At 44.7% G+C, this 27,621-nt stretch overlaps 1 protein-coding gene across 3 annotated transcripts in view; it reads right to left on the minus strand.

Moving 5' to 3' along the window:
* The window catches only part of LOC129831796 (phosphatidylinositol 4,5-bisphosphate 3-kinase catalytic subunit beta isoform-like), a 78,239-nt gene that overhangs the window by 20,459 nt on the left and 30,159 nt on the right, over positions 1–27,621 (minus strand). For all 3 annotated transcript variants that reach the window (XM_055895254.1, XM_055895253.1, XM_055895251.1), the window contains exons 3-4: positions 10,256–10,442; positions 3,580–3,808 (exon numbers count right to left, since the gene is read on the minus strand). In XM_055895254.1, the coding sequence (XP_055751229.1) occupies positions 3,580–3,808; positions 10,256–10,408 (382 nt within the window). In that variant the 5' untranslated portion in view covers positions 10,409–10,442. The remainder of the gene's footprint in view (positions 1–3,579; positions 3,809–10,255; positions 10,443–27,621) is intronic.

The raw sequence follows: 27,621 nt of genomic DNA on the forward strand, positions 1-27,621 counted from the left end.
ATATGAAGACTAAATAAACCCCTATATGTGAACTAAATAAACCCCTATATGAAGACTAAATAAACCCCTATATGTGAACTAAATAAACCCCTATATGAAGACTAAATAAACCCCTATATCTGAAATAAATAAACCCCTATATGAAGACTAGATAAACCCCTATATGTGAACTAAATAAACCCCTATATGAAGACTAGATAAACCCCTATATGTGAACTAAATAAACACCTATATGAAGACTAGATAAACCCCTATATGAAGACTAAATAAACCCCTATATGAAGACTAAATAAACCCCTATATGAATACTAAATAAACCCCTATATGAAGACTAAATAAACCCCTATATGAAGACTAAATAAACCCCTATGTGAACTAAATAAACCCCTATATGAAGACTAAATAAACCCCTATATGAAGACTAAATAAAGCCCTATATGTGAACTAAATAAACCCCTATATGAAGACTAGATAAACCCCTAAATGTGAACTAAATAAACCCCTATATGAAGACTAAATAAACCCCTATATGAAGACTAAATAAACCCCTATATGTGAACTAAATAAACCCCTATATGAAGACTAGATAAACCCCTATATGAAGACTAGATAAACCCCTATATGAAGACTAGATAAACCCCTATATGAAGACTAGATAAACCCCTATATGAAGACTAAATAAACCCCTATATGAAGACTAAATAAACCCCTATATGAAGACTAAATAAACCCCTATATGAAGACTAAATAAACCCCTATATGAAGACTAAATAAACCCTATATGAAGACTAAATAAACCCCTATATGAAGACTAGGAAAACCCTATATGAAGACTAAATAAACCCCTATATGAAGACTAGATAAACCCCTATACGAAGACTAAATAAACCCCTATATGTGAACTAAATAAACCCCTATATGAAGACTAGATAAACCCCTAAATGTGAACTAAATAAACCCCTATATGAAGACTAGATAAACCTCCATATGTGAACTAAATAAACCCCTATATGAAGACTAAATAAACCTCTACATGAAGACTAAATAAACCTCTACATGAAGACTAAATAAACCTCTACATGAAGACTAGATAAACCCCTACATGAAGACTAGATAAACCCCTATATGAAGACTAGATAAACCCCTATATGAAGACTAGATAAACCCCTATATGAAGACTAGATAAACCCCTATATGAAGACTAGATAAACCCCTATATGAAGACTAGATAAACCCCTATATGAAGACTAGATAAACCCCTATATGAAGACTAGATAAACCCCTATATGAAGACTAGATAAACCCCTATATGTGAACTAAATAAACCCCTATATGAAGACTAAATAAACCCCTATATGAAGACTAAATAAACCCCTATATGAAGACTAAATAAACCCCTATATGAAGACTAAATAAACCCCTATATGAAGACTAGATAAACCCCTATATGTGAACTAAATAAACCCCTATATGTGAACTAAATAAACCCCTATATGAAGACTAAATAAACCCCTATATGAAGACTAAATAAACCCCTATATGTGAACTAAATAAACCCCTATATGTGAACTAAATAAACCCCTATATGTGAACTAAATAAACCCCTATATGTGAACTAAATAAACCCCTATATGTGAACTAAATAAACCCCTATATGTGAACTAAATAAACCCCTATATGTGAACTAAATAAACCCCTATATGTGAACTAAATAAACCCCTATATGTGAACTAAATAAACCCCTATATGTGAACTAAATAAACCCCTATATGTGAACTAAATAAACCCCTATATGAAGACTAGATAAACCCCTATATGAAGACTAGATAAACCCCTATATGAAGACTAGATAAACCCCTATATGAAGACTAGATAAACCCCTATATGAAGACTAGATAAACCCCTATATGAAGACTAGATAAACCCCTATATGAAGACTAGATAAACCCCTATATGAAGACTAGATAAACCCCTATATGAAGACTAGATAAACCCCTATATGAAGACTAGATAAACCCCTATATGAAGACTAGATAAACCCCTATATGAAGACTAAATAAACCCCTATATGAAGACTAAATAAACCCCTATATGAAGACTAGATAAACCCCTATATGAAGACTAGATAAACCCCTATATGAAGACTAAATAAACCCCTATATGAAGACTAAATAAACCCCTATATGAAGACTAAATAAACCCCTATATGAAGACTAAATAAACCCCTATATGAAGACTAAATAAACCCCTATATGAAGACTAAATAAACCCCTATATGAAGACTAGATAAACCCCTATATGAAGACTAAATAAACCCCTATATGAAGACTAAATAAACCCCTATATGAAGACTAAATAAACCCCTATATGTGAACTAAATAAACCTCTATATGAAGACTAGATAAACCCCTATATGAAGACTAAATAAACCCCTATATGTGAACTAAATAAACCTCTATATGAAGACTAGATAAACCCCTATATGAAGACTAAATAAACCCCTATATGAAGACTAGATAAACCCCTATATGAAGACTAAATAAACCCCTATATGAAGACTAAATAAACCCCTATATGAAGACTAAATAAATCCCTATATGTGAACTAAATAAATCCCTATATGTGAACTAAATAAACCCCTATATGTGAACTAAATAAACCCCTATATGTGAACTAAATAAACCCCTATATGAAGACTAGATAAACCCCTATATGAAGACTAAATAAACCCCAAAATATAACCAACAGTGCAGTTCAAGAAGAAAATATTTTGCCTCTGTATTGATGTTAACCATCTCTGTCTGTTCCTAAAGCATTATTTGGCGATTGGCTGTGTAGGCTATTTGGTACGTGTACAGTTAAGCCGTAAAGCTTAGGCTCAGGATAGCCTAAAAGAATGAAATAAAAAATGTCAATATAGCAGATAGATATACAATTGTCTTTACAGATTGACTAAAGAGAAACAACCTGTACGCCACCCAATATTTAATTAATGTCCCTCAACCCTTCCGCCCTGGATATAACCGTGAGGAGCGCAGGTAATGAGTAAAACCGCACATCACTAGTGTGTAAGCCTGCATGCATATATGTGTGCAATAATATTTATTTTTGTGTGCATCAACTCAATAGACTGACCGTGCCACCCAGGGGCGTTATCTTCCCTACCATTACAGTGGTGGTCTGGCTTGCCGCCTCCACTCAGCACAGCGCCTTATCACCATCACAGATAATACTGAGAGACGGACGATGTAACAGACATCAGGAGCCTGTCTATTTTCACCGGATTGTTTTGCATCCGATGGGCCTGACTTCAGCTGATATTGGGATGATGACATGAAACATCTGAAAAGACGACTCACATCTGACAGCCAAGGCAAAGACATCAATATACTGGAGACAGAGATTAACCGGTGGTGGTGGTGTGTCTGCAGAGTTTGTGTGAGATCACTATCTAGGAACATCACTAATCTGTTCAAACCACAGGTCACATAGGTCAAAAATCAGTTTGTCAGAGTGTCTGTGTGTGTGTCAGAGAGTGTGTGTGTGTCATAGAGTGTGTGTGTGTGTGTGAGGTGTCACCTTTTCCGATGAGCACGCCGATCTTGGAGTCGAGTAGGCGTTCGGCGCGGCCACAGTTACGTGTGACCAGTTTGAGCATGGGCCAGAAGGGCCTGACGTCACAGAGGCGCCTGGTCTCATCCTCCAGCTCCTCGTGTACCGCTGCCTGGTTCACACACTCAAACATGTGGCTCTCCATCTCCCCCAGAGAAGGGAACAGGGGGTATGACTGGGCCTGCTTCCATAGGAGCTATGAGGAAGAAGAAGAGGGGGATAACAGATTTATTACAGAAACTACGACAAGACAAGTTGACAATCTACCTGTATGATCACAGGCGACACAGACAGGCTCAGCCTCTACAATACAGGATCTACAAAAACAAGTGGAACCTCAATTATTAGCCAATAGCATCATAACTCGCATCACAAAAATACAGAGTCTAAAGCCAACAGTAGTTCTAAGAATCAGCATGACTGAAATGCTATCAACCAATGGATGAACAACAACCATATGATGATGACAGGGAAATATAAACATGACACGGGTCCTGTATAAACCAATCAGGACATGAATCATACTTCCACAAACCAATCAGGACATGAATCATGTCCCGTTGCGCAGTCACAGGGTGTGTTTGTGTTTGAGCCAAAAGGTCACTAAGAAGATAAACATGGGGACAGAGTAGAAGACAAGGAGTCATGTCAACTCCATTCAGACAAACAAGTTAAACCCCTTGCCACAACATTCTTCTGTCATAACCAACATACTGATCATAAAGTCAGACCAAGTCCCTACAAAATTTAAACCTATAGAGGCTAAAACAAAATACTCCCGGTTTTCAACTTTTACCGCATTCTAGATTGAATTACTGTTTACCATTTGGCTGTACTACGTTCACATGACAAATAATTGCTGTTACTTAACAAATCTGTTGTTATTATCCATTGTGTGACATCTAATTATCTGTCACATTTAACCACCATACTATGTGTAGCCATCCAGAGACCACATGATGATCACTACTGTTACCTAAAATGACACTCCCTCTTAGAAGTCAGCACCTTGAAGCAACAGAATAACAGCCTCACTTAAGAGGCATTTTATTCAAACTTCTCCATTTCTTTCAACAGTATCTATTCAATATTTTTGTCTTACATTGAGTGAATTTTTTATTTCATACACATTGGATGGATATGCAAGGTAACAACAATGCATTTTTTCCCTAAAACACTTATCAAGTCACAACGGTTCCTGTGCTGTTGGCTAGTCGAGGACGAATCAGGCCACATTTCCTTATATTAGAATAAAAGTGAAAGATTAGGTATTCTAATGGTGGCTGAGCGGTTGTGTGTCATTGTGTCCCTGATAAATGTCATGCCCACGTCCTGTCTGAGCAGGGGAGACACTTTTATTCTCCACCCAGCTACTGTGTTGTCTAGAAAACAGTCTCTGGGTGGGGTTTAATGTTGTTAGCTGGCTGGCAGGCCTTTTGTCTGGGGACGTCTCTCCTCCTAAACATCTTTAGTTGGGGAAATACATCTCCCCCCTCCCCCAATTGGCTTTATTAGCATGCGAAACATACGTCTACATTGCCAAAATAAGTGAAAAAGATAAACAAAAGTGAAATAAACAAAATTAACAGTAAACATGACTCAAAAGTTCCAAAAGAAAAGACATTTCAAATGTCATATGTCTATATACAGTGTTGTAACGATGTGCAAATAGCTAAAGTACAAAATGGAAAATAAATAAACATAAATATGGGTTGTATTTACAATGGTGTTTGTTCTTCACTGGTTGCCCTTTTCTTGTGGCAACAGGTCACAAATCTTACTGCTGTGATGGCACACTGTGATACTCCACCCAATAGATATGGGAGTTTTGTTTTTCTTTGTGGGTCTGTGTAATCTGAGGGAAATATGTGTCTCAAATACGGTCATACATTTGGCAGGAGGTTAGGAAGTGCAGCTCAGTTTCCACCTCATTTTGTGGGCAGTGAGCACATAGCCTGTCTTCTCTTGAGAGCCAGGTCTGCCTACGGCGGCCTTTCTCAATAGCAAGGCTATGCTCACTGAGTCTGTACAGTCAAAGATTTCCTTAGTCACACATGGTCAGGTATTCTGCCACTGCATACTCTCTGTTTAGGGTCAGTCACACATGGTCAGGTATTCTGCCACTGTGTACTCTTTGTTTAGGGTCAGTCACACATGGTCAGGTATTCTGCCACTGCGTACTCTCTGTTTAGGGTCAGTCACACATGGTCAGGTATTCTGCCACTGCATACTCTCTGTTTAGGGTCAGTCACACATGGTCAGGTATTCTGCCACTGCGTACTCTCTGTTTAGGGTCAGTCACACATGGTCAGGTATTCTGCCACTGCGTACTCTCTGTTTAGGGTCAGTCACACATGGTCAGGTATTCTGCCACTGCGTACTCTCTGTTTAGGGTCAGTCACACATGGTCAGGTATTCTGCCACTGCGTACTCTCTGTTTAGGGTCAGTCACACATGGTCAGGTATTATGCCACTGCGTACTCTCTGTTTAGGGTCAGTCACACATGGTCAGGTATTCTGCCACTGCGTACTCTCTGTTTAGGGTCAGTCACACATGGTCAGGTATTCTGCCACCGTGTACTCTCTGTTTAGGGCCAAATAGCATTCTAGTTTACTCAGTTTTGTTAATTACTTCACACATGGGAAATAATTCTATTTTTGTTTTCTCATGATTTGGTGGGGTTTAATTGTGTTGCTGTCCTGGGGCTCTGTGTTTGTGAACAGAGCCCCAGGACCAGCTTGCTTAGAGGACTCTTCTCCAGGTTCATCTCTCTGTAGGTGATTGCTTTGTTATGGAAGCCTTGGGAATCACTTCCTTTTAGGTGGTAGTAGAATTTGAACAGCTCTTTTCTGGATTTCGGCCTAATTCTACTTTGCAATTCGCCCACTGGCGGGTCTCTCTCTTCGCGCGCACTGGCGGGTCTCTCTCTTCGCGCGCACTGGCGGGTCTCTCTCTTCGCGCGCACTGGCGGGTCTCTCTCTTCGCGCGCACTGGCGGGTCTCTCTCTTCGCGCGCACTGGCGGGTCTCTCTCTTCGCGCGCACTGGCGGGTCTCTCTCTTCGCGCGCACTGGCGGGTCTCTCTCTTCGCGCGCACTGGCGGGTCTCTCTCTTCGCGCGCACTGGCGGGTCTCTCTCTTCGCGCGCACTGGCGGGTCTCTCTCTTCGCGCGCACTGGCGGGTCTCTCTCTTCGCGCGCACTGGCGGGTCTCTCTCTTCGCGCGCACTGGCGGGTCTCTCTCTTCGCGCGCACTGGCGGGTCTCTCTCTTCGCGCGCACTGGCGGGTCTCTCTCTTCGCGCGCACTGGCGGGTCTCTCTCTTCGCGCGCACTGGCGGGTCTCTCTCTTCGCGCGCACTGGCGGGTCTCTCTCTTCGCGCGCACTGGCGGGTCTCTCTCTTCGCGCGCACTGGCGGGTCTCTCTCTTCGCGCGCACTGGCGGGTCTCTCTCTTCGCGCGCACTGGCGGGTCTCTCTCTTCACGCGCACTGGCGGGTCTCTCTCTTCACGCGCACTGGCGGGTCTCTCTCTTCACGCGCACTGGCGGGTCTCTCTCTTCACGCGCACTGGCGGGTCTCTCTCTTCACGCGCACTGGCGGGTCTCTCTCTTCACGCGCACTGGCGGGTCTCTCTCTTCACGCGCACTGGCGGGTCTCTCTCTTCACGCGCACTGGCGGGTCTCTCTCTTCACGCGCACTGGCGGGTCTCTCTCTTCACGCGCACTGGCGGGTCTCTCTCTTCACGCGCACTGGCGGGTCTCTCTCTTCACGCGCACTGGCGGGTCTCTCTCTTCACGCGCACTGGCGGGTCTCTCTCTTCACGCGCACTGGCGGGTCTCTCTCTTCACGCGCACTGGCGGGTCTCTCTCTTCACGCGCACTGGCGGGTCTCTCTCTTCACGCGCACTGGCGGGTCTCTCTCTTCACGCGCACTGGCGGGTCTCTCTCTTCACGCGCACTGGCGGGTCTCTCTCTTCACGCGCACTGGCGGGTCTCTCTCTTCACGCGCACTGGCGGGTCTCTCTCTTCACGCGCACTGGCGGGTCTCTCTCTGCGCTCATCTCAGACTGGAGGAAAACACCAGGAGGGAGAACCAGTAGGAAGAGAGATCTTAAAGGGTAAAAAAAAAAATACCATCCTCCAAAGTATTTACACTTTAAACCCAAATCATTAAAAAAACATTAATTGTGACCGAAATATGACACCTTAAATGATGGTAACGACTACAGTGCATTGTTACATTGCTGACCTTTGGCCTCCATCTCACCCAAACTCTAGCCACTAGCCGGGTCACGCATGATGTCATAGCATTATTCGCATGCAGTGAGTGCAGCTCAGAGAAAAACAAACCTTGCCAGCAGCCAGCTGTGTCATAACACCCATTAGACAGCGTCTGTCTGGACTGAAGAGGAGACGGCAGTCTACAGCTTGTTCTAGAGTTGTTATGATGGCCTTTTACAATGGCTCAGAACCAGAACTTCAGCCAGTCAACACATTCATTAAAACAATCCTAACCAATCTGCGTTAAACTAATGAATGTTGTAAACTAATATGTTGCTTGTGGGTTGATTCTAATTGAAGAGATAAAACAGCCTGTAAGGTTGAAGATGCTGTAGAGCTGGGTAGGCAATGTGGATAGAAATCCATAGCATTATAATTGTACTGAATTCATGAGAAAAACATCTTGATGCACAGTAGGCCTTTTCTAGGCTATACTTTCCAATGCTGCTCTAAATGGCAACTGCACAAATTTGACTGCTGTCTGAAATGATTAAAACATAGGATATAGACACTAGAGGTAGCCCGAATAATCTGAATGGCCGATTGTTAATTCATAACAACCGAAAATCGGGTCAAAAAAAAAAAATTACACCTTTATTTAACTAGGCAAGTCAGTTAACACATTCTTATTTTCAATGACGGCCTAGGAACGGTGGGTTAACTGCCTCGTTCAGGGGCAGAATGACAGGTTTTTACTTTGTCAGCTCAGAGATTCAATCTTGCAACCTTACGGTTAACTAGTCCAACGCTTTAACCACCTGCCCCACGAGGAGCCCGCCTGTTACGCGAATGCAGTAAGAAGCCAAGGTAAGTTGCTAGCTAGCATTAAACTTATCTTATAAAAAACAAACAATCATAATCACTAGTTATAACTACACATGGTTGATGATATTACTAGTTTATCTAGCGTGTCCTGCGTTGCATATAATCGATGCAGTGCTCATTCGCGAAAAAGGACTGTTGTTGCTCCAACGTGTACCTAACCATAAACATCAATGCCTTTCTTAAAATCAATACACTGAAGTATATATTTTTAAACCTGCATATTTAGCTAAAAGAAATCCAGGTTAGCAGGCAATATTAAACAGGTGAAATTGTGTCACTTCTCTTGCGTTCATTGCACGCAGAGTCAGAGTATATGCAACAGTTTGGGCCGCCTGGCTCATTGCGAACTAATTTGCCAGAATTTTACGTAATTATGACATAACATTGAAGGTTGTGCAATGTAATAGGAATATTTAGACTGATGGATGCCACCCGTTAGATAAAATACAGAACGGTTAACGTATTTCACTGAAAGAATAAACGTTTAGTTTTTGAGATGATAGTTTCTGGATTCGACCATATTAATGACCTAAGGCTCATATTTCTGTGTGTTATTATGTTATAATTAAGTTTATGATTTGATAGAGCAGTCTGACTGAGCGATGGTAGGTACCAGCAGGCTCGTAAGCATTCATTCAAACAGCACTTTCGTGCGTTTTGCCAGCAGCTCTTCGCTATGCTTCAAGCATTGGGCTGTTAATGACTTCAAGCCTATCAACTCCCAGGATTAGGCTGGTGTAACCAATGTGAAATGTCTAGCTAGTTAGCGGGGTGCGCGGTAATAGCGTTTCAAACGTCACTCGCTCTGAGACTTGGAGTAGTTGTTCCCCTTGCTCTGCATGGGTAACGCTGCTTCGAGGGTGGCTGTTGTCGATGTGTTCCTGGTTCGAGCCCAGGTAGCGGCGAGGAGAGGGATGGAAGCTATTCTGTTACACTGGCAATACTAAAGTGTCTAAGAACATCCAATAGTCAAAGACATATGAAATACAAATCGTATAGAGAGAAATAGTCCTATAATAACTACAACCTAAAACTTCTTACCTGGGAATATTGAAGACTCATGTTAAAAGGAACCACCAGCTTTCATATGTTCTGAGCAAGGAACTTAAACGTTAGCTTTCTTACATGGCACATATTGCACTTTTACTTTCTTCTCCAACACTTTGTTTTTGCATTATTTAAACCAAATTGAACACGTTTCATTATTTATTTGAGGCTAAATTGATTTTATTGATGTATTATATTAAGTTAAAATAAGTGTTCATTCAGTATTGTTGTAATTGTCATTATTGCAAATAAATAAAAATACAAATCGTCCGATTAAATCTTTTTTTTGGGGTCCTCCAATAATCGGTATCGGCGTTGAAAAATCATAATCAGTCGACCTCTAGTAGACACTCCTGTTAACTACAGACAACCCAGCAAAAACACCTACAAGCATCATAAAATCATATAATTCCAATGACACACAAGACTAACACATACCCACTCCCCCAAAACACATACATACTCGCGCCTACCCCCTGTCCCCCTCTCTCCTACCAGTTTGATGTGTTGTATGGTGGCCTCTCTGGGGACGTCCATCTGAATGTAGATGCCGGTGGGTAACAGGAAGTCCACAGTGACCAGGTCCTCTCCAGACAGCTGGGAGTGGGCTGCCCACAAGTCCATGAGGTTTGTCATGGCGGGAGGCATCGCAGGGACCAATACCCAGCTCAACCATAAGGACCTGGGAGGAGGAAAGAGGACCGTTAGGGGGAGTAACCATGAACTGCTGAAGAACCACACAACCGCATGGTACACAACTCAGACTTCTTCCAATTCCTATTGTCCTATTGAGATGCAGGCATAGTCTGATGCCCTTTACTAATGACTAAAGGTTGGATGGTGTCTGGCTGAGGAGCCTGTTATACTCCATCTTCACCCCCGGGTGGAGCCCTATATAACACAGACAAACTAGCTATGGTTGGGTGAGCGCCAGCCCTCAGAGGAATGCCCACTAAGCAAACACAGGAACAAAAAGGTCACCAACCTCTCTCCTCACCCATGACAACATGCTCTGGTTTCCCCCCCTCGCCTGGACCTGAGGCCGTTGCCAAGGCAATTATCAAGTAAACGGGGAGTCAAGGTAAATTTAGCTGCCATTTCTCAAATCCTCCTGTGAGTGTGCAATGACGGATGTTAGTGTGGGACTAGAGTTGCCAGGTTTTCAAAATTCCCTTCTAAAATGTAACGGATGTGATGTTTCTGGTTTTAGGGGGTGGTTCAAGTACCACCGCCCAAACACACACAACAGTAAGTGCTTCAGCAGCTTTGGTAAAGAACCGCATGCTTCCCAGTTTCCATTCTGGCTCAGTGTTTCACCACAATAGACCATCCACACTCACAGTTGCCTTTCTGTAATGTCCTATTCCTAAAGAGCTTGTGTTTAAGTGCTCCAACAGACCACAGTTCAATCTCCATTTTGGCTCAATAACACTAGGCCAGTAAATCAAGCAGCAGCCCCATTGTCTCTAATGGTGTTAAGTGCTTGGGTCCATTTCGGCTCTGCAGCGAGTACAGGATCATGCCCATTTGGAGCCACCATCTTGGCCACTTAACATGATCAGCTATGCAGATACAACTGTTCTTTGACTGCCATTCAACACTCTGAACTAGAACTGGGCCATTCTCTCAGAGAGACAATTACTGAGCCATCAAGACAGGGCTAAGTAAACACACACACCGACCCATTGGTAAGTTGTAGAACTAAGCACTAGAACAATAAACAAAAAAGGATCAACAGCGACCATATCGATCACTTATCGCAGGCATTTTGCTGATGTCATTCATTATGATAAGTAGCCTATACTAGAGAAATGTGAAGTTTGAAATGAAATAAGTTTGCTGATATGGGTGATTGTTAATATGACAATTGATGGTGATACAACCATCAAACTAGTAGTAGTAGTTTAAAGGCATTGTTCTATTTCTCGTTATCTCATCAATTCAGGTAATTCATCGTCCCATGGATTTTTGTCCATATCCCCCAACTCTACTAAGCACCTCGTCAAATGTGCAGTTGAACGCCTGTCTCAGACAAACAATGCAGGAAGCCAGAGGGTGACGTCATGGAGGAGCCCAGTTACACACATGAAAGGAAACGTGACACCACAGTGCGTCTGTCTGACACAGTCACAACTAACATGAGGAAACACACACTGGACATCAGTAGACTGGCGACAATTGCAATGGGTGTGCTGTACAACGACATACTATGGCATGGATGGAGCTGCCTGACATGTCTGCTTCTGCCACACACACACACACACACACACTCCAGGTGAGCAGGGTTACCAGGTGCATGATGGAAGCCAGCCAGCCAGAGGTCTGATTCTGGGTCAGGTTTCACAGGGAGAGGGAGCTGATGTGAGAACAGAGGACAGGCCTGGGGGGAGAGGGGAGGGTGTGAGAATAGAGGACAGGCCTGAGGGGAGGGGCTGGTGTGAGAACAGAGGACAGGCCGGGGGGAGAGGGGAGGGGCTGGTGTGAGAACAGAGGACGGCCGGGGGGAGAGGGGAGGGGCTGGTGTGAGAACAGAGGACAGGCCGGGGGGAGAGGGGAGGGGCTGGTGTGAGAACAGAGGACGGCCGGGGGGAGAGGGGAGGGGCTGGTGTGAGAACAGAGGACAGGCCGGGGGGAGAGGGGAGGGGCTGGTGTGAGAACAGAGGACAGGCCGGGGGGAGAGGGGAAGGGGTGGTGTGAGAACAGAGGACAGGCCGGAGGTTAGAGGCTGGTGTGAGAACAGAGGACAGGCCTGAGGGGACTAGAACCTCACATATCCAAATCAAATCAAATCTTATTTGTCACATATACATGGTTAGCAGATGTTAATGCGAGTGTAGCGAAATGCTTGTGCTTCTAGTTCCGACAATGCAGTAATAACCAACGAGTAATCTAACCTAACAATTCCACAACTACTACCTTATACACACAAGTGTAAAGGGATAAAGAATATGTACATAAAGATATATGAATGAGTGATGGTACAGAACGGCATAGGCAAGATGCAGTAGATGGTATAGAGTACAGTATATACATACGAGATGAGTAATGTAGGGTATATAAACATAAAGTGGCATAGTTTAAAGTGGCTAGTGATACATGTATTACATAAAGACGGCAAGATGCAGTAGATGATAGAGTACAGTATATACATATGAGATGAGTAATGTAGGGCATGTAAACATTATATTAAGTGGCATTGTTTAAAAGTGGCTAGTGATACATTTTTACATAAATTTCCATAAATTTCCATTATTAAAGTGGCTGGAGTTGAGTCAGTATGTTGGCAGCGGCCACTAAATGTTAGTGGTGGCTGTTTAACAGTCTGATGGCCTTGAGATAGAAGCTGTTTTTCAGTCTCTCGGTCCCTGCTTTGATGCTCCTGTACTGACCTCGCCTTCTGGGTGATAGCGGGGTGAACAGGCAGTGGCTCAGGTGGTTGTTGTCCTTGATGATCTTTATGGCCTTCCTGTGACATCGGGTGATGTAGGTGTCCTGGAGGGCAGGTGCCCCCGGTGATGCGTTGTGCAGACCTCACTACCCTCTGCAGAGCCTTACGGTTGTGGGCGGAGCAGTTACAGTACCATGCGGTGATACAGCCCGACAGGATGCTCTCGATTGGGCATCTGTAGAAGTTTGTGAGTGCTTTTGGTGACAAGCCGAATTTCTTCACCTGAGGTTGAAGAGGCGCTGCTGCGCCTTCTTCACAACGCTGTCTGTGTGGGTGGACCAATTCAGTTTGTCCGTGATGTGTACACCGAGGAACTTAAAACTTACTACCCTCTCCACTACTGTCCCGTCGATGTGGATAGGGGGGGTCTCCCTCTGCTGTTTCCTGAAGTCCACAATCATCTCCTTTGTTTTGTTGACGTTGAGTGTGAGGTTATTTTCCTGACACCACACTCCGAGGGCCCTCACCTCCTCCCTGTAGGCCGTCTCGTCGTTGTTGGTAATCAAGCCTACCACTGTGGGGTCGTCCGCAAACTTGATGATTGAGTTGGAGGCGTGCATGGCCACGCAGTCGTGGGTGAACAGGGAGTACAGGAGAGGGCTCAGAACGCACCCTTGTGGGGCCCCAGTGTTGAGGATCAGCGGGGTGGAGATGTTGTTACCTACCCTCACCACCTGGGGGCGGCCCGTCCGGAAGTCCAGTACCCAGTTGCACAGGGCGGGGTCGAGACCCAGGGTCTCGAGCTTGATGACGAGTTTGGAGGGTACTATGGTGTTAAATGCTGAGCTGTCATCGATTAACAGCATTCTCACATAGGTATTCCTCTTGTCCAGATGGGTTAGGGCAGTGTGCAGTGTGGTTGCGATTGCGTCGTCTGTGGACCTATTGGGGCGGTAAGCAAATTGGAGTGAGTCTAGGGTGTCAGGTAGGGTGGAGGTGATATGGTCCTTGACTAGTCTCTCAAAGCACTTCATGATGACGGAAGTGAGTGCTACGGGGCGGTAGTCGTTTAGCTCAGTTACCTTAGCTTTCTTGGGAACAGGAACAATGGTGGCCCTCTTGAAGCATGTGGGAACAGCAGACTGGGATAAGGATTGATTGAATATGTCCGTAAACACACCAGCCAGCTGGTCTGCGCATGCTCTGAGGACGCGGCTGGGAATGCCGTCTGGGCCTGCAGCCTTGCGAGGGTTAACACGTTTAAATGTTTTACTCACCTCGGCTGCAGTGAAAGAGAGCACGCAGGTTTTGGTAGCGGGCCGTGTCAGTGGCACTGTATTGTCCTCAAAGCGAGCAAAAAAGTTATTTAGTCTGTCTGGGAGCAAGACATCCTGGTCCGCGACGGGGCTGGTTTTCTTTTTGTAATCCGTGATTGACTGTAGACCCTGCCACATACCTCGTGTCTGAGCTGTTGAATTGCGACTCTACTTTGTCTCTATACTGGCACTTAGCTTGTTTGATTGCCTTGGAGGGAATAGCTACACTGTTTGTATTCGGTCATGTTTCCGGTCACCTTGCCCTGGTTAAAAGCAGTGGTTCGCGCTTTCAGTTTCACGCGAATGCAGCCATCAATCCACGGTTTCTGGTTTGGGAATGTTTTGATCGTTGCTGTGGGTATTACGTCGCCGATGCACTTTCTAATGAACTCGCTCACCGAATCAGCGTATTCGTCAATGTTGTTGTTGGACGCAATGCGGAACATATCACAATCCACATGATCGAAGCAGTCTTGAAGCGTGGAATCAGATTGGTCGGACCAGCGTTGAACAGACCTGAGCGCTGGAGCTTCTTGTTGTAGTTTCTGTTTGTATGCTGGAAGCAACAAAATGGAGTCGTGGTCAGCTTTTCCGAAAGGAGGGCGGGGGAGGGCCTTATATGCATCGCGGAAGTTAGTATAACAATGATCCAAGGTTTTACCAGCCCTGGTAGCACAATCGATAAGCTGATAGAATTTAGGGAGTTTTGTTTTCAGATTAGCCTTGTTAAAATCCCCAGCTACGATGAATGCAACCTCAGGGTGTGTGGTTTCCAGTTTACAAAGAGTCAGATAAAGTTTGTTCAGGGCCATCGATGTGTCTGCTTGGGGGGGATTATATACGGCTGTGATTATAATCGAAGAGAATTCCCTTGGTAGATAATGCGGTCGACATTTGACATAGTTATAAAAACACAGAATATCTGTGGAAACAGCAAATGGGCAAATTAAGTGTGTCAGATAATTGGTGTGTATGCCCATGGCCTGCCCTAGTCTTTTGGTTGGCGTGCCCCCCGCGTCACAATGGGATTCAATAAACTATTAGCGTCCGTTGCTATTTCAACGGTGTGATGACCTAATTCACCGAATTCTAGAGATTACAGCAAAAATTACATTATTTTCATCCCCACTATGTAAATAAAGCTGATTTTTGCAACAATTCAGCTGTTTAAACTATTAAAAAACGAACTAAAAAGATGACCGTATTTTGCATGACAGGCCCACCCACTTCGTGGGCGAAACATTTTAGGGGCCCCCCTCTTGACGGGCGACAAAAAAAATCTTCAAAAAATCTCTTTCAAGTAATTTTCCTACAGTTCTACACATTTTTCCACGGGGTAGAGAGAAAATGTCACAGTTTTAAAGCAAGCTTTCTGAAAATGTGCAGTTTTAAAGCTAATTTCCTGCAATTCTACCCATTTTGCTATGGGGTGGAGAGTTTTTATGTTTACCTATATTTAACCAGGTAGGCTAGTTGAGAACAAGTTCTCATTTGCAACTGCGACCTGGCCAAGATAAAGCAAAGCAGTTTGACACATACAACACAGAGTTACACATGGAATAAACAAACATACAGCCAATAATACAGTATAAAAAGTCTATATACAGTATGTGCAGATGAGGTAGGATAAGAGAGGTAAGGCAATAAATAGGCCATGGTGGCAAAGTAATTACAATATAGCAATTAATCACTGGAATGGTAGGATGTGCAGAAGATGAATGTGCAAGATGATACTGGGGTGCAAAGGAGCAAGATAAATAAATAAATACAGTATCGGGATGACGTAGATTGGATGGACTATATACAGATGAGCTATGTACAGGTGCAGTGATCTGTGAGCTGCTCTGACAGCTGGTGCTTTTAACCTTTTGTCAATAGGGGGAGCTGTTAGCATTTTTTATTTCTGGGTGTCGCCAAATTAAACTGCCTCGTGCTCAATTCGTGCTCGTACAATATGCATATTATTAATTCTATTGGATAGAAAACACTCTCTAGTTTCATAAACCGTTGGAATTATGTCTGTGGGTGACCCAGAACTCTTTCTACAGCGAAATCCATGACAGGTACTGCGATGGTCTGAGAGCGAAGCTCTGGTCTCAGATCAGTTTTAAAAGTCTGTGTGTATCCTATGGAACGACATGAACTGCACCCGCCTTCCCCTGGATGTCAGTAACCAATGAGAAGTGGAATGGGCTTGCTACGTAGCTCTCAGAGGTTATAAAAGGCCAAGGAGTGAGGGTAGCCTTCCTTTCGACGCTGACCATTGCGCAGAGAGGGACCTCAGGATGCCATTTTCAAACGCTCAATTATCAACGTTAGATGTATCCGTCTGTAATTTAATTAGATATAGGTGTTAGAAGCATCATAACGAAGCTATCTATATTTAGATGCTACTATTTAAAATGTGACGCTATGCTAGTGATGCTAATCAGTGTGGGGGGGGTGGGGGGGTGATCCCGGATCCGGGTTTCTGAGGCGGTAAAAGTTAAAGCTAGTGAGGGAGGTATGAATCTCCAGCTTCAGAGATTTTTACAGTTCGTTCCAGTCATTGGCAGCAGAGAACTGGAAGGAGACGCGGCCAAAGGAAGATTTGGCTTTGGGGGTGACGGGTGGGTGCTGCTATGGTGACCCGTGAGCTGAGAAAAGGCAGGGCTTTACCTAGCAGAGACTTGTAGATGACCTGGAGCCAGTGAATTTGGCAACAAGTATGAAGCGAGGGCCAGCCAACGAGAGCATACAGGTCGCAGTGGTGGGTAGTATATGGGGCTTTGGTGACAAAACAGATGGCACTGTGATAGACTGCATCCAATTTGTTGAGTAGAGTGTTGGAGGCTATTTTGTAAATTACATCGCCGAAGTCAAGGATCGGTAGGATGGTCAGTTTTACGAGGGTATGTTTGGCAGCATGAGTGAAGGATGCTTTGTTGCGAAATAGGAAGCCGATTCTAAATTTAATTTTGGATTGGAGATGTTTAATGTGAGTCTGGAAGGAGAGTTTACAGTCTAACCAGTCTAGTCAGAACCGTCCAGAGTGGTGATGCTGGACGGGAGGGCAGTTGCGGGCAGCGATCGGTTGAAGAGCATGAATTTAGTTTTACAAGCATTTAAGAGCAGTTGGAGGCCACGGAAGGAGAGTTATGGCATTGAAGCTCATCTGGAGGTTAGTTAACACAGCGTCCAACGAAGGGCCAGAGGTATACAGAATGGTGTCGTCTGCGTAAAGGTGGATCAAAGAATCACCAGCAGCGAAAGCGACATCATTAATGTATACAGAGAAGAGAGTCGGCCCGAGAATTGAACCCTGTGGCACCCCCATAGAGACTGCCAGAGGTCCGGACAACAGGCCCTCCAATTTGACATATTGAACTCTATCGGAGAAGTATTTGGTGAACCAAGCGAGGAAATCATTTGACAAACTAAGACTGTTGAGTCTGCCAATAAGAATGTGGTGATTGACAGAGTCGAAAGCCTTAGCCAGGTCGATGAATACGGCTGCACAGTAATGTCTCTTATCGATGGCGGTTATGATATCGTTTAGGACCTTGAGCGTCGCTGAGGTGCACCCATGACCAGCCCTGAAACCAGATTGCATAGCGGAGAAGGTACAGTGAGATTCGAAATGGACGGTACTCTGTTTGTTAACTTAGCTTTCAAAGACCTTAGAAAGGCAGGGTAGAATAGATATAGGTCTGTAGCAGTTTGGGTCTAGAGTGTCTCCCCCTTTGAAGAGGGGGATGACCGCAGCAGCTTTCCAATCTATGGGATTCTCAGACGATAGGAAAGAGAGGTTGAACAGGTTAGTAATAGGGGTTGCAATAATTTCGGCAGATAGTTTTAGAAAGATGGTCCAGATTGTCTAGCCCGGCTGATTTGTAGGGGTCCAGATTTTGCAGCTCTTTCAGAACATCAGCTATCTGGATTTGGGTGTAGGAGAAGTGGGGGAGGTTTGGGCAAGTTGCTGTGGGGAGCGCAGGGCTGTTGACCGGGGTAGGGGTAGCCAGGTGGAAAGCATGGCCAGTCGTAGAAAAATGCTTATTGAAGTTCAATTATTTTGGATTTATCAGTAGTGACAGTGTTTCCTAGCCTCAGTGCAGTGGGCAGCTGAGAGGAGGTGCTCTTATTCTCCATGGACTTTACAGTGTCCCAGAACTTTGAGTTTGTACTACAGGATGCAAATTTCTGTTTGAAAAAGCTAGCCTTAGCTTTCCTAACTGCCTGTGTATATTGGTTCCTAACTTCCATGAAAAGTTGCATATCACGGGGGCTATTCGATGCTAATGCAGAAGGCCACAGGATGTTTTTGTGCTGGTCGAGGGCAGACAGGTCTGAAGTGAACCAAGGGCAATATCTATTCCTAGTTCTACATTTTTTGAATGGGGCATGCTTATTTAAGATGGTGAGGAAGGCACTTTTAAAGAATAACCAGGCATCCTCTACTGACAGGATGAGGTCAATGTCATTCCAGGATACCCCGGCCAGGTCGCTGAAGTGTTTTTGGGAGCGTTTGACAGTGATGAGTGGTGGTCGTTTGACCGCAGACCCATTACGGATGCAGGCAATGAGGCAGTGATCGCTGAGATCTTGGTTGAAAACAGCAGAGGTGTATTTGGAGGGCGAGTTAGTTAGGATGATATCTATGAGGGTGCTCGCGTTTACAGATTTGAGGTTGTACCTGGTAGGTTCATTGATAATTTATCTGAGATTGAGGGCATCAAGCTCAGATTGTAGGGTGGCTGGGGTGTTAAGCATGTCCCAGTTTAGGTCACCTAGCAGCACGAGCTCAGAAGATAGATGGGGGGCAATCAATTCACATATGGTGTCCAGGGCACAGCTGGGGGCAGAGGGTGGTCTATAACAAGCGGTAACGGTGAGAGACTTGTTTCTGTAAAGGTGAATTTTTAGAAGTAGGTCAAATTGTTTTGGTACAGACCTGGATAGTAAGATAGCCTGCAGAGTTCTCTCTTTGCAGTAGATTGCAACACCGCCCCCTTTGGCAGTTCTATCTTGGCGGAAAATATTATAGTTAGGGATGGAAATTTCAGAGTTTTTGGTGGTTTTTCTAAGCCAGGATTCAGACACGGCTAAGACATACGGGTTGGCAGAATGTGCTAAAGCAAACTTAGAGAGTAGGCTTCTAATGTTAACATGCATGAAACCAAGGCTTTTACGGTTACAGAAGTCAACAAATGAGAGCAACTGGTGAGTAGGAGTGGAGCTAGGCACTGCAGGTTCTGGATTAACCTCTATATCACCAGAGGAACAGAGGAGAAGTAGGATAAGGGTACGGCTAAATGCTATAATAACTGGCCGTCTAGCACGTTCGGAACAGAGAGTAAAGGGAGCAGGTTTCTGGGCACGATAGCATAGATTCAAGGCATAATGTACAGACAAAGGTATGGTAGGAAGAGAGTACATTGGAGTTAAACCTAGGCATTGAGTAATGATCAGAGAGATATAGTCTCAAGAGACGTTTAAACCAGGTGATGTCAACGCATATGTGGGAGGTGGAACAACATGGTTGGTTAAGGCATATTGAGCAGAGCTATAGACTCTACAGTGAAATAAGACAATAACCACTAACCAGGACAGTAATGGACAAGGCATATAGATATTAGGGAGAAGCATGCGTAGCCAAGTGATAGTATGGGTCCAGTGAGTGGTTGGGCTGGCTGGGTACACGGCGATTCAGACAGTTAGCAGGCCGGGGCTAGCAAGCTAGTAGTTAGCAGGCCGGTGCTAACAAGCTAACATAAGGGCCTTAGAGGGACGTTGCGATGGGGGAAAGTCTGTTTTTGCCTCCTCGTGCGGTGATGTCGATAGACCAGTCGTGGAAATAGTAGGGTTCCAAGTAGCAGAGGGGTCCGAGTCCAATTGGCAAAATGGGTATAGTGGTCTAAGAAACTGGCCGATGGATCAGCTAACAGTCCATTATGCTCTAGATAGCTAGCAGGCCGCGGTTAGCAGAATAGGCCTTCAGGGGACGTCGCGCCTGAGGGGCCTGTTGGGATCCTCGGGCAGATTATGCCGGTATTCCAGTCGTGAAGGATCGGCGGGGTTCCGTGCCCCGTATCGGCAGTAGAAGGGGTCCGGATATTGTAGCCGAGAAGTGGGCTTCAGGAGTAGCCCAAGAGCCCTAGCCGGGAGATGGGTCAAGCATGGGCTGGCGCCATGCTAGTTGGTGCTTGCCCTGGGACGGAAACGTGAGCCAGGAGTAGTCAACCCGGGTTGCGGTTAGCTAGCTGCCATGATCCAGATGAAAAGTTTCAGAGTTTGCGGTTGGAACCCGGGGATATGGAGAGAAAAATAGGTCCAGTATGCTCTGGATTGAAACGCGTTGCACAAACTGGCAAGAGCTTTCCGAGCTAAAGGTTAGCTGATGACCGCTAACAGTGGTTAGCTGACTGATAGCTGGTAGCTAGTTAGCTAGCTAGCTTCAGTTGAGGTATTCCAGTTCGGAGGTTAAAAAAAATACTTTAGAAAAAAACAGATCCACACCACATTGGGTGAGGCGGGATGCAGGAGAGTATTTTGAAGTTGATGTTTAGGAAAAATATTAAAAAGAATGCAAAGAAAAATATATAAAACGATATATACATGGGACGAGACAAGACAAAGACTGCTACGCCATCTTCGAAAGATCTTTTTTTTGCCGTTTTAAAGCTACATTTCTTGAAATTCCACTAGCAGCCCTAAGCGTCCACTTATACCTGGAGCCGGCCCAGTGTGCGTATTTCTGTAAGAAATTTAACACTGGGGACTGAATACAAAACGTGTGATACATGTGTCCCGAACTTAGCTAAATGAACATACAGTTGAAGTTGGAAGTTTACCAACACCTTAGCCAAATACATTTAAAATCAGTATTTCACAATTCCTGACATTTAATCCAAGTAAAAAGTCCCTGTCTTAGGTCAGTTAGGATCACCACTTTATTTTAAGAATGTGAAATGTCAGAATAATAGTAGAGAGAATGATTTATTTCAGCTTTTATTTCTTTCATCACATTCCCAGTGGGTCAGTAGTAAAACTATACACTCAATTAGTATTTGGTAGCATTGCCTTTAAATTGTTTAACTTTGGTCAAATGTTTCGGGTAGCCTTCCACAAGCTTCCCACAATAAGTTGGGTGAATTGGTCCATTCCTCCTGACAGAGCTGGAGTAACTGAGTCAGGTTTGTAGGCCTCCTTGCTCACACACGATTTTTAAGTTCTGCCCACACATTTTCTATGGGATTGAGGTCAGGGCTTTGTGTTGGCCACTCAAATACCTTGACTTGGTTGTCCTAAAGCCATTTTGCCACAACTTTGAAAGTATGCTTGGGGTCATTGTCCATTTGGAAGACCCATTTAAGACCAAGCTTTAACTTCCTGACTGACTGATATCTTGAGATATTGCTTCAATATATCCACATACATTTGGATCATCCTCATGATGCCATCTATTTTGTGAAGTGCACCAGTCCCTCCTGCAGCAAAGCACCCCCAGAACTTGATGCTGCCACCCCCGTGCTTCACGTTTTGGATGGTGTTCTTCGGCTTGCAAGATTTGCAAGCCTCCCCCTTTTTTCTCCAAACAAACCAATGTTCATTATGGCCAAACAGTTCTATTTTTGTTTCATCAGACCAGAGGACATTTCTCCAAAAAGTAGAATCTTTGTCCCCATGTGCAGTTGCAAACAGACTGGATTTTTTATGGCAGTTTGAGCAGTGGCTTCTTCCTTGCTGAGCGGCCTTTCAGGTTCTGTCGATACAGGACTTGTTTACTGTGGATGTAGATATTTTTGTACCTGTTTCCTCCAGCATCTTCACAAGGTCCTTTGCTGTTGTTCTGGGATTGAGTTGCACTTTTCACACCAAAGTACGTTCATCTCTAGGAGACAGAACGAGTCTCCTTCCTGAGCTGTATGATGGCTGCGTGGTCCCCTGGTGTTTTTACTTACGTACTATTGTTTGTACAGATGAATGTGGTAGCTTCAGGCGTTTGGAAATTGCTCCCAAGGATGAACCAGACTTGGAGGTCTACAATTGTTTTCTGAGTTCTTGGAAATCATTTTTTTGATTTTCCCATGATGTCAAGCAAAGAGGCACTGAGTTTGAAGGTAGGCCTTGAAATACATCCACAGGTACACCCCCAATTGACTCAAATTATGTCAATTATCCGATCAGAAGCTTCTAAAGCCATGACAACCTTTTCTGGAATTTTCCAAACTGTTTAAAAGGCACAGTCAACTTAGTGTATGTAAACTTCTGACCCACTGGAATTGTGATAGTGAATTATAAGTGAAATAATCTGTCTGTAAACAATTGTTGGAAAAATTACTTGTGTCATGCACAAAGTAGATGTCCTAACCGGCTTGCCAAAACTATAGTCTGTTAACAAGAAATGTGTGGAGTGGTTGAAAAAAAGAGTTTTAATGACTTTAAACTTCCGACTTCAACTGTAGCTAAATGAACATACCTAAATGCAAGTCTCACAGGTTGAGTTAACCGGATGAGAAGATTTCCCTGGGATCGTGAGTTGACTGTGTGTGAGACATACAGGTGATTTCATTATGACAGTGTAAAGGTTATGGGAGAAAGTGTAGGGTGTCTGTGATAGCAGAGCAGTCACTGCAGAACTAGGACATTCTAGTCCATATTAATGACCCTTAGAAAATGACACACGTATTACACTGTCACACTTAATGAAATAATTCCATCATGGTCAGTGTGGAAAGAAAGGACTGTTGTCAAGGTAACACTGTTCTATTAAAAAGGTCTCCAACGACTTTGTGACAAATACTCTATGATTATGATTATTAACACCTATGTCCTTATGTTCTTCGTAAACTGTCGCGGAGTCTCACTCTAGTACTCTAGTCTACAGTGGGGCAATATGTGTGTGTGTGTGTGGAGGTATGAGGCCCCTGTGACACTTAAAACTATTACAGTAAGTTAAGAAAGAGGATCTACACCCCGCGCTCCACTAGAAATACAATACTGGTGTAAATGAGGAAACATTCTCACTCACACACTCTATATACTAGTGCAGCCTGAGTCAGCGTTTCCTCTAGCTGTGGGGGTGTTCAGGAGGGGAAGGGGGTTTAGGGACTGTACTGACCACATCCAGTCACACTGATCCACATCAGCCCACATGTTGCTATGTCATACCCCTTCCCGCTCTGAACATGGTAACTCCCCTTGTGAGTGGGGAGGTACATGGTGTGTCTGTGTGGGGGGAAAGAGTGTGTGTGTGGTCAGCAGGGTGCTGAGTGGGGGGGAATAGTGTGGTCACTAGGGCGATGAGTTGTGGAAGTGTTGTGGTACACAGTGGTAGCACTTGTAGGTGACCAGAACACATTCTGATGTAGCACTGGTATATGTGCAAACCTGTGGTTCTGACTCAGTGATGCCTCACCTAACAGGTGTGCTAGGAGTGTGTGTGTGTGTGTGTGTGTGTGTATGAGGGTTGTGAAAGGTGTGTGTATGTGAAAGTCCCACCCTCACTGCTGCTCAAACATGACAGAAAATATAGAAATCACTAGACGGTCCTACTTGTGGATTTAGTGTGGCTGTGGACTTCAGACAGGATATGATAACAACAGGAAATGATAGAAAAAAACTGAAGAGGATAAATACCCTTTACTGTAGTTCACATGTAGGCCTACTGTAGCTAAATCAGTGGTCAACAATCAAATGGACACAGTAGGCCTACTATAGTGGATGGTATTGAGAATGTGTACTGTATATGGTGGAGATAACATCATTGTGTGTGCAAGGGTTTGATTGTATTTACTCAAAACACACACACTGTGGTTTTCCCTCTGTTCCTGTGGTAAACATCAGTGTCATCTCTTGTATTTGTCCATTTGGGGGGAAATGGCCCAGGATATTGGATTTAGCAACCCCCCTCTACCTCCTCTCTGCTCTGTCCCTCTCCCCTCTCTCTCTTACCCCTGTATCAGAGGGTACTGACTTGGCCAAGAGTTATGGCCAGGCAGACATCACAGATCATTGTGACATAAAACTCAAGTATTGTGACATCATAAATCATCCACAGTGACGTCATAAAGGCTTCTTGCGACATCAAAGCATCCATGCCGACTATATAACCCATCCATTGTGACATCATAAAGGCCTGTTCTAAACCCCCCCCCCCCCCCCCCCACTTATGGCTGCAGGGTGACTGTGTGTATAATAGTACTACTGAGATTGGGGATGGAGATGCAGGTTCTGATTGGAAGGGGTAGGGAGTAGAGGGAAGGATAAACCTTTGGAAGGAGCAGCACAGCCTAAAGTTGACATACCACATGCTCAACACACGCCTGAATACTGAACATCACTCTACCAATCATCTCCCACTCTTTGAAACTGTTCCGACAACACTGCTAAGCGTGTGTGTGTAATGACAGTTGTGTGATGCAGCATCACTACAGCAGGGAGATTGGTGGTGGATTGTTCCAGTGTGTCATAACCCCTCTGAGACGACACAAGTCTGGCACCCCCCCTCCTTCGTGGTATGTAAACACATACACATACTCATAAACAAGGACCATTCACCGACGGCTAGAAGATACAGATACAGTAGTGAACGCTCTATCCAGACACACAATACAAGCGCTCCACAGCCAGACGTGAACGCTCCGCAGCCAGACGTGAACGCTCCGCAGCCAGACGTGAACGCTCCGCAGCCAGACGTGAACGCTCCACAGCCAGACGTGAACGCTCCACAGCCAGACGTGAACGCTCCACAGCCAGACGTGAACGCTCCACAGCCAGACGTGAACGCTCCACAGCCAGACGTGAACGCTCCACAGCCAGACGTGAACGCTCCATAGCCAGACACACTACACTCTCCATAGCCAGACACACTACACTCTCCATAGCCAGACACACTACACTCTCCATAGCCAGACACACTACACTCTCCATAGCCAGACACACTACACTCTCCATAGCCAGACACACTACACTCTCCATAGCCAGACGTGAACGCTCCATAGCCAGACGTGAACGCTCCATAGCCAGACGTGAACGCTCCATAGCCAGACGTGAACGCTCCATAGCCAGACGTGAACGCTCCATAGCCAGACGTGAACGCTCCATAGCCAGATGCATGAGCTCTATAGCCAGAAATTGTTCTTATATCATGTAGTCTTTGGAATCCACTCAGTGTGCAGCGTGGCTGCACTTGACATGAACCTGAGGCCTCTGGGAGAACATTTGGGTGGAGGCAGAGAACTCACTCCTGCCAAACATAACGAATGGAGAGAGAGCGAGAGAGTAACAACGAGATGGAGGGAATGAGGAGAGAGGAAACAGCAAGAAAGAAGATTGAGAGATGGCAAGACATGATGTTAATATGCATTTCTCTCTGTGTGGATGCAGTAAGCTGCAGTGGTAGATGTGTTCAACTGGAGGCCCGGTGGTCCACAATGTGGTTTAAGTTTCTTTAATTCGTATAATTTTATTTTTTGCTAACTTGACACATTTTGTCACTGGGCTGAGAAAAAAATTGTTTTAACGCTAATTTCCTTAAAATTCAACACATTTTACAATGGTGCTGAGAAAAAATTTGCAGTTTGAAGATAATTTAATGTAATTCTACAGACTTTGACATGGCTTCTTATTCTGAGTGACTCAAAACAGTAAAACAATTAATGGGATGCCATGACATTTTGGAATTTTAGATTTCCCTGACTGTAAATTTAGATTTCGGTGCTAGTTCTCAAATCTCTTTTTCAATCATATTTTTGGGAGTGGCAGTAACAATTTAGCAGCAGTGGCCCATCACTGCTAAATGGATATAGGGAAGACTGCACACACTCACAGTAAAGGTCACAATAACAAGCAGCTCTTCTAACAAGGAGCTCTCCATTAGTGAGTTTTAGAATGTTCACACCTCCCTCAGGGAATGAGAGAGGGAGCGAGTGGAGGACAGAGTGATTGTCGAGAGGAAGATAGAAAAAGAGGAGGAAAGGGCAAAAGAGGAGTGTAGAGTAACAGAAGAAGCATACTTTTATTAAGAAATATTATTTCAGGATTAAAGTTGCAACAGACAGGGAATCAGAGATAGAGGGAAGAGGACAGAAAGTTGTTTATGGATGGAGGGAGAGAACAAGAGGGTTAAATGGGGATATATGGTGCTGGCAATAGAGGGAGAGAAAGAGGAGAAAGAGAATAGAGAGGGGAAGAGAGAGATGGGAGTTACAATATTTGCCTGTGGCGGGCGAGCTGGCCTGGGTCTCTACAATAGTCCTCTGTCCCCGGTCAGCTCAATCATCAGTGTGTGTGTGTGTGTCTTTCAGAGTGTCAGTGAAGGCAGTCCCGTGCCCCACCCCACACAAACACTGGCCTTGTGTCAACCCTGCCCCCACCCCTCTCACCTCATCAGACCCGTTGCATTCCCCCTGCAGGAAAAACAGTTAGGCCACAGAAGCCAAACAGGCCATTACAACCCAGCAAAACAAGGGCCGCAGAGATCAGTTACGATGGCGCTGGAGGGGAGGGCTGCAGAGATCAGTTACGATGGCGCCGGAGGGGAGGGCCGCAGAGATCAGTTACGATGGCGCCGGAGGGGAGGGCTGCAGGCTTATTGGCACTTAACCAACCATGCTATCTTGTTTGCTTTTTTGCGTTGTTCGTAACTTGTTTTTGTACATAACGTTTTTGTACATGCTGCTACTGTCTCTTATGACCGAAAAAGAGCTTCTGGACATCAGAACTGTGATTGCTCACCTCAAACTGGACAAAGAGTTCTTCTTCAATGAGTTGGACGTGAGGGATATACTACTACAGACACCCGGCCAGGCTTGAGATTTAGTGGGAAAAGATCAGGGTGCCTTGTGAGGATCAGGCGACGAGTGGATAATCTGCCCTTGCCTTCCGTCCAGCTAGTTAATGTTCAATCGCTGGAAAATAAATGGGATGAGCTGAAAGCACGTATATCCTACCAACTGGACATTAAAAACTGTAGTATCTTATGTTTCACTGAGTCGTGGCTGAACAACGACATTAAGAACATACAGCTGGCGGGTTATACACTCCATTGGCAGGACAGAACAGCAGCCTATGCATATATGTGAACAGCAGCTGGTGCACGATATCTAAGGAATTCTCGAGGTTTTGCTCGCCTGAGGTAGAGCATCTCATGATAGTGTGGTCCACAGTATATCTAC

This window comes from Salvelinus fontinalis, chromosome 33 (assembly GCF_029448725.1).
Source record: "Salvelinus fontinalis isolate EN_2023a chromosome 33, ASM2944872v1, whole genome shotgun sequence".
Classification (NCBI taxonomy): domain Eukaryota; kingdom Metazoa; phylum Chordata; class Actinopteri; order Salmoniformes; family Salmonidae; genus Salvelinus; species Salvelinus fontinalis.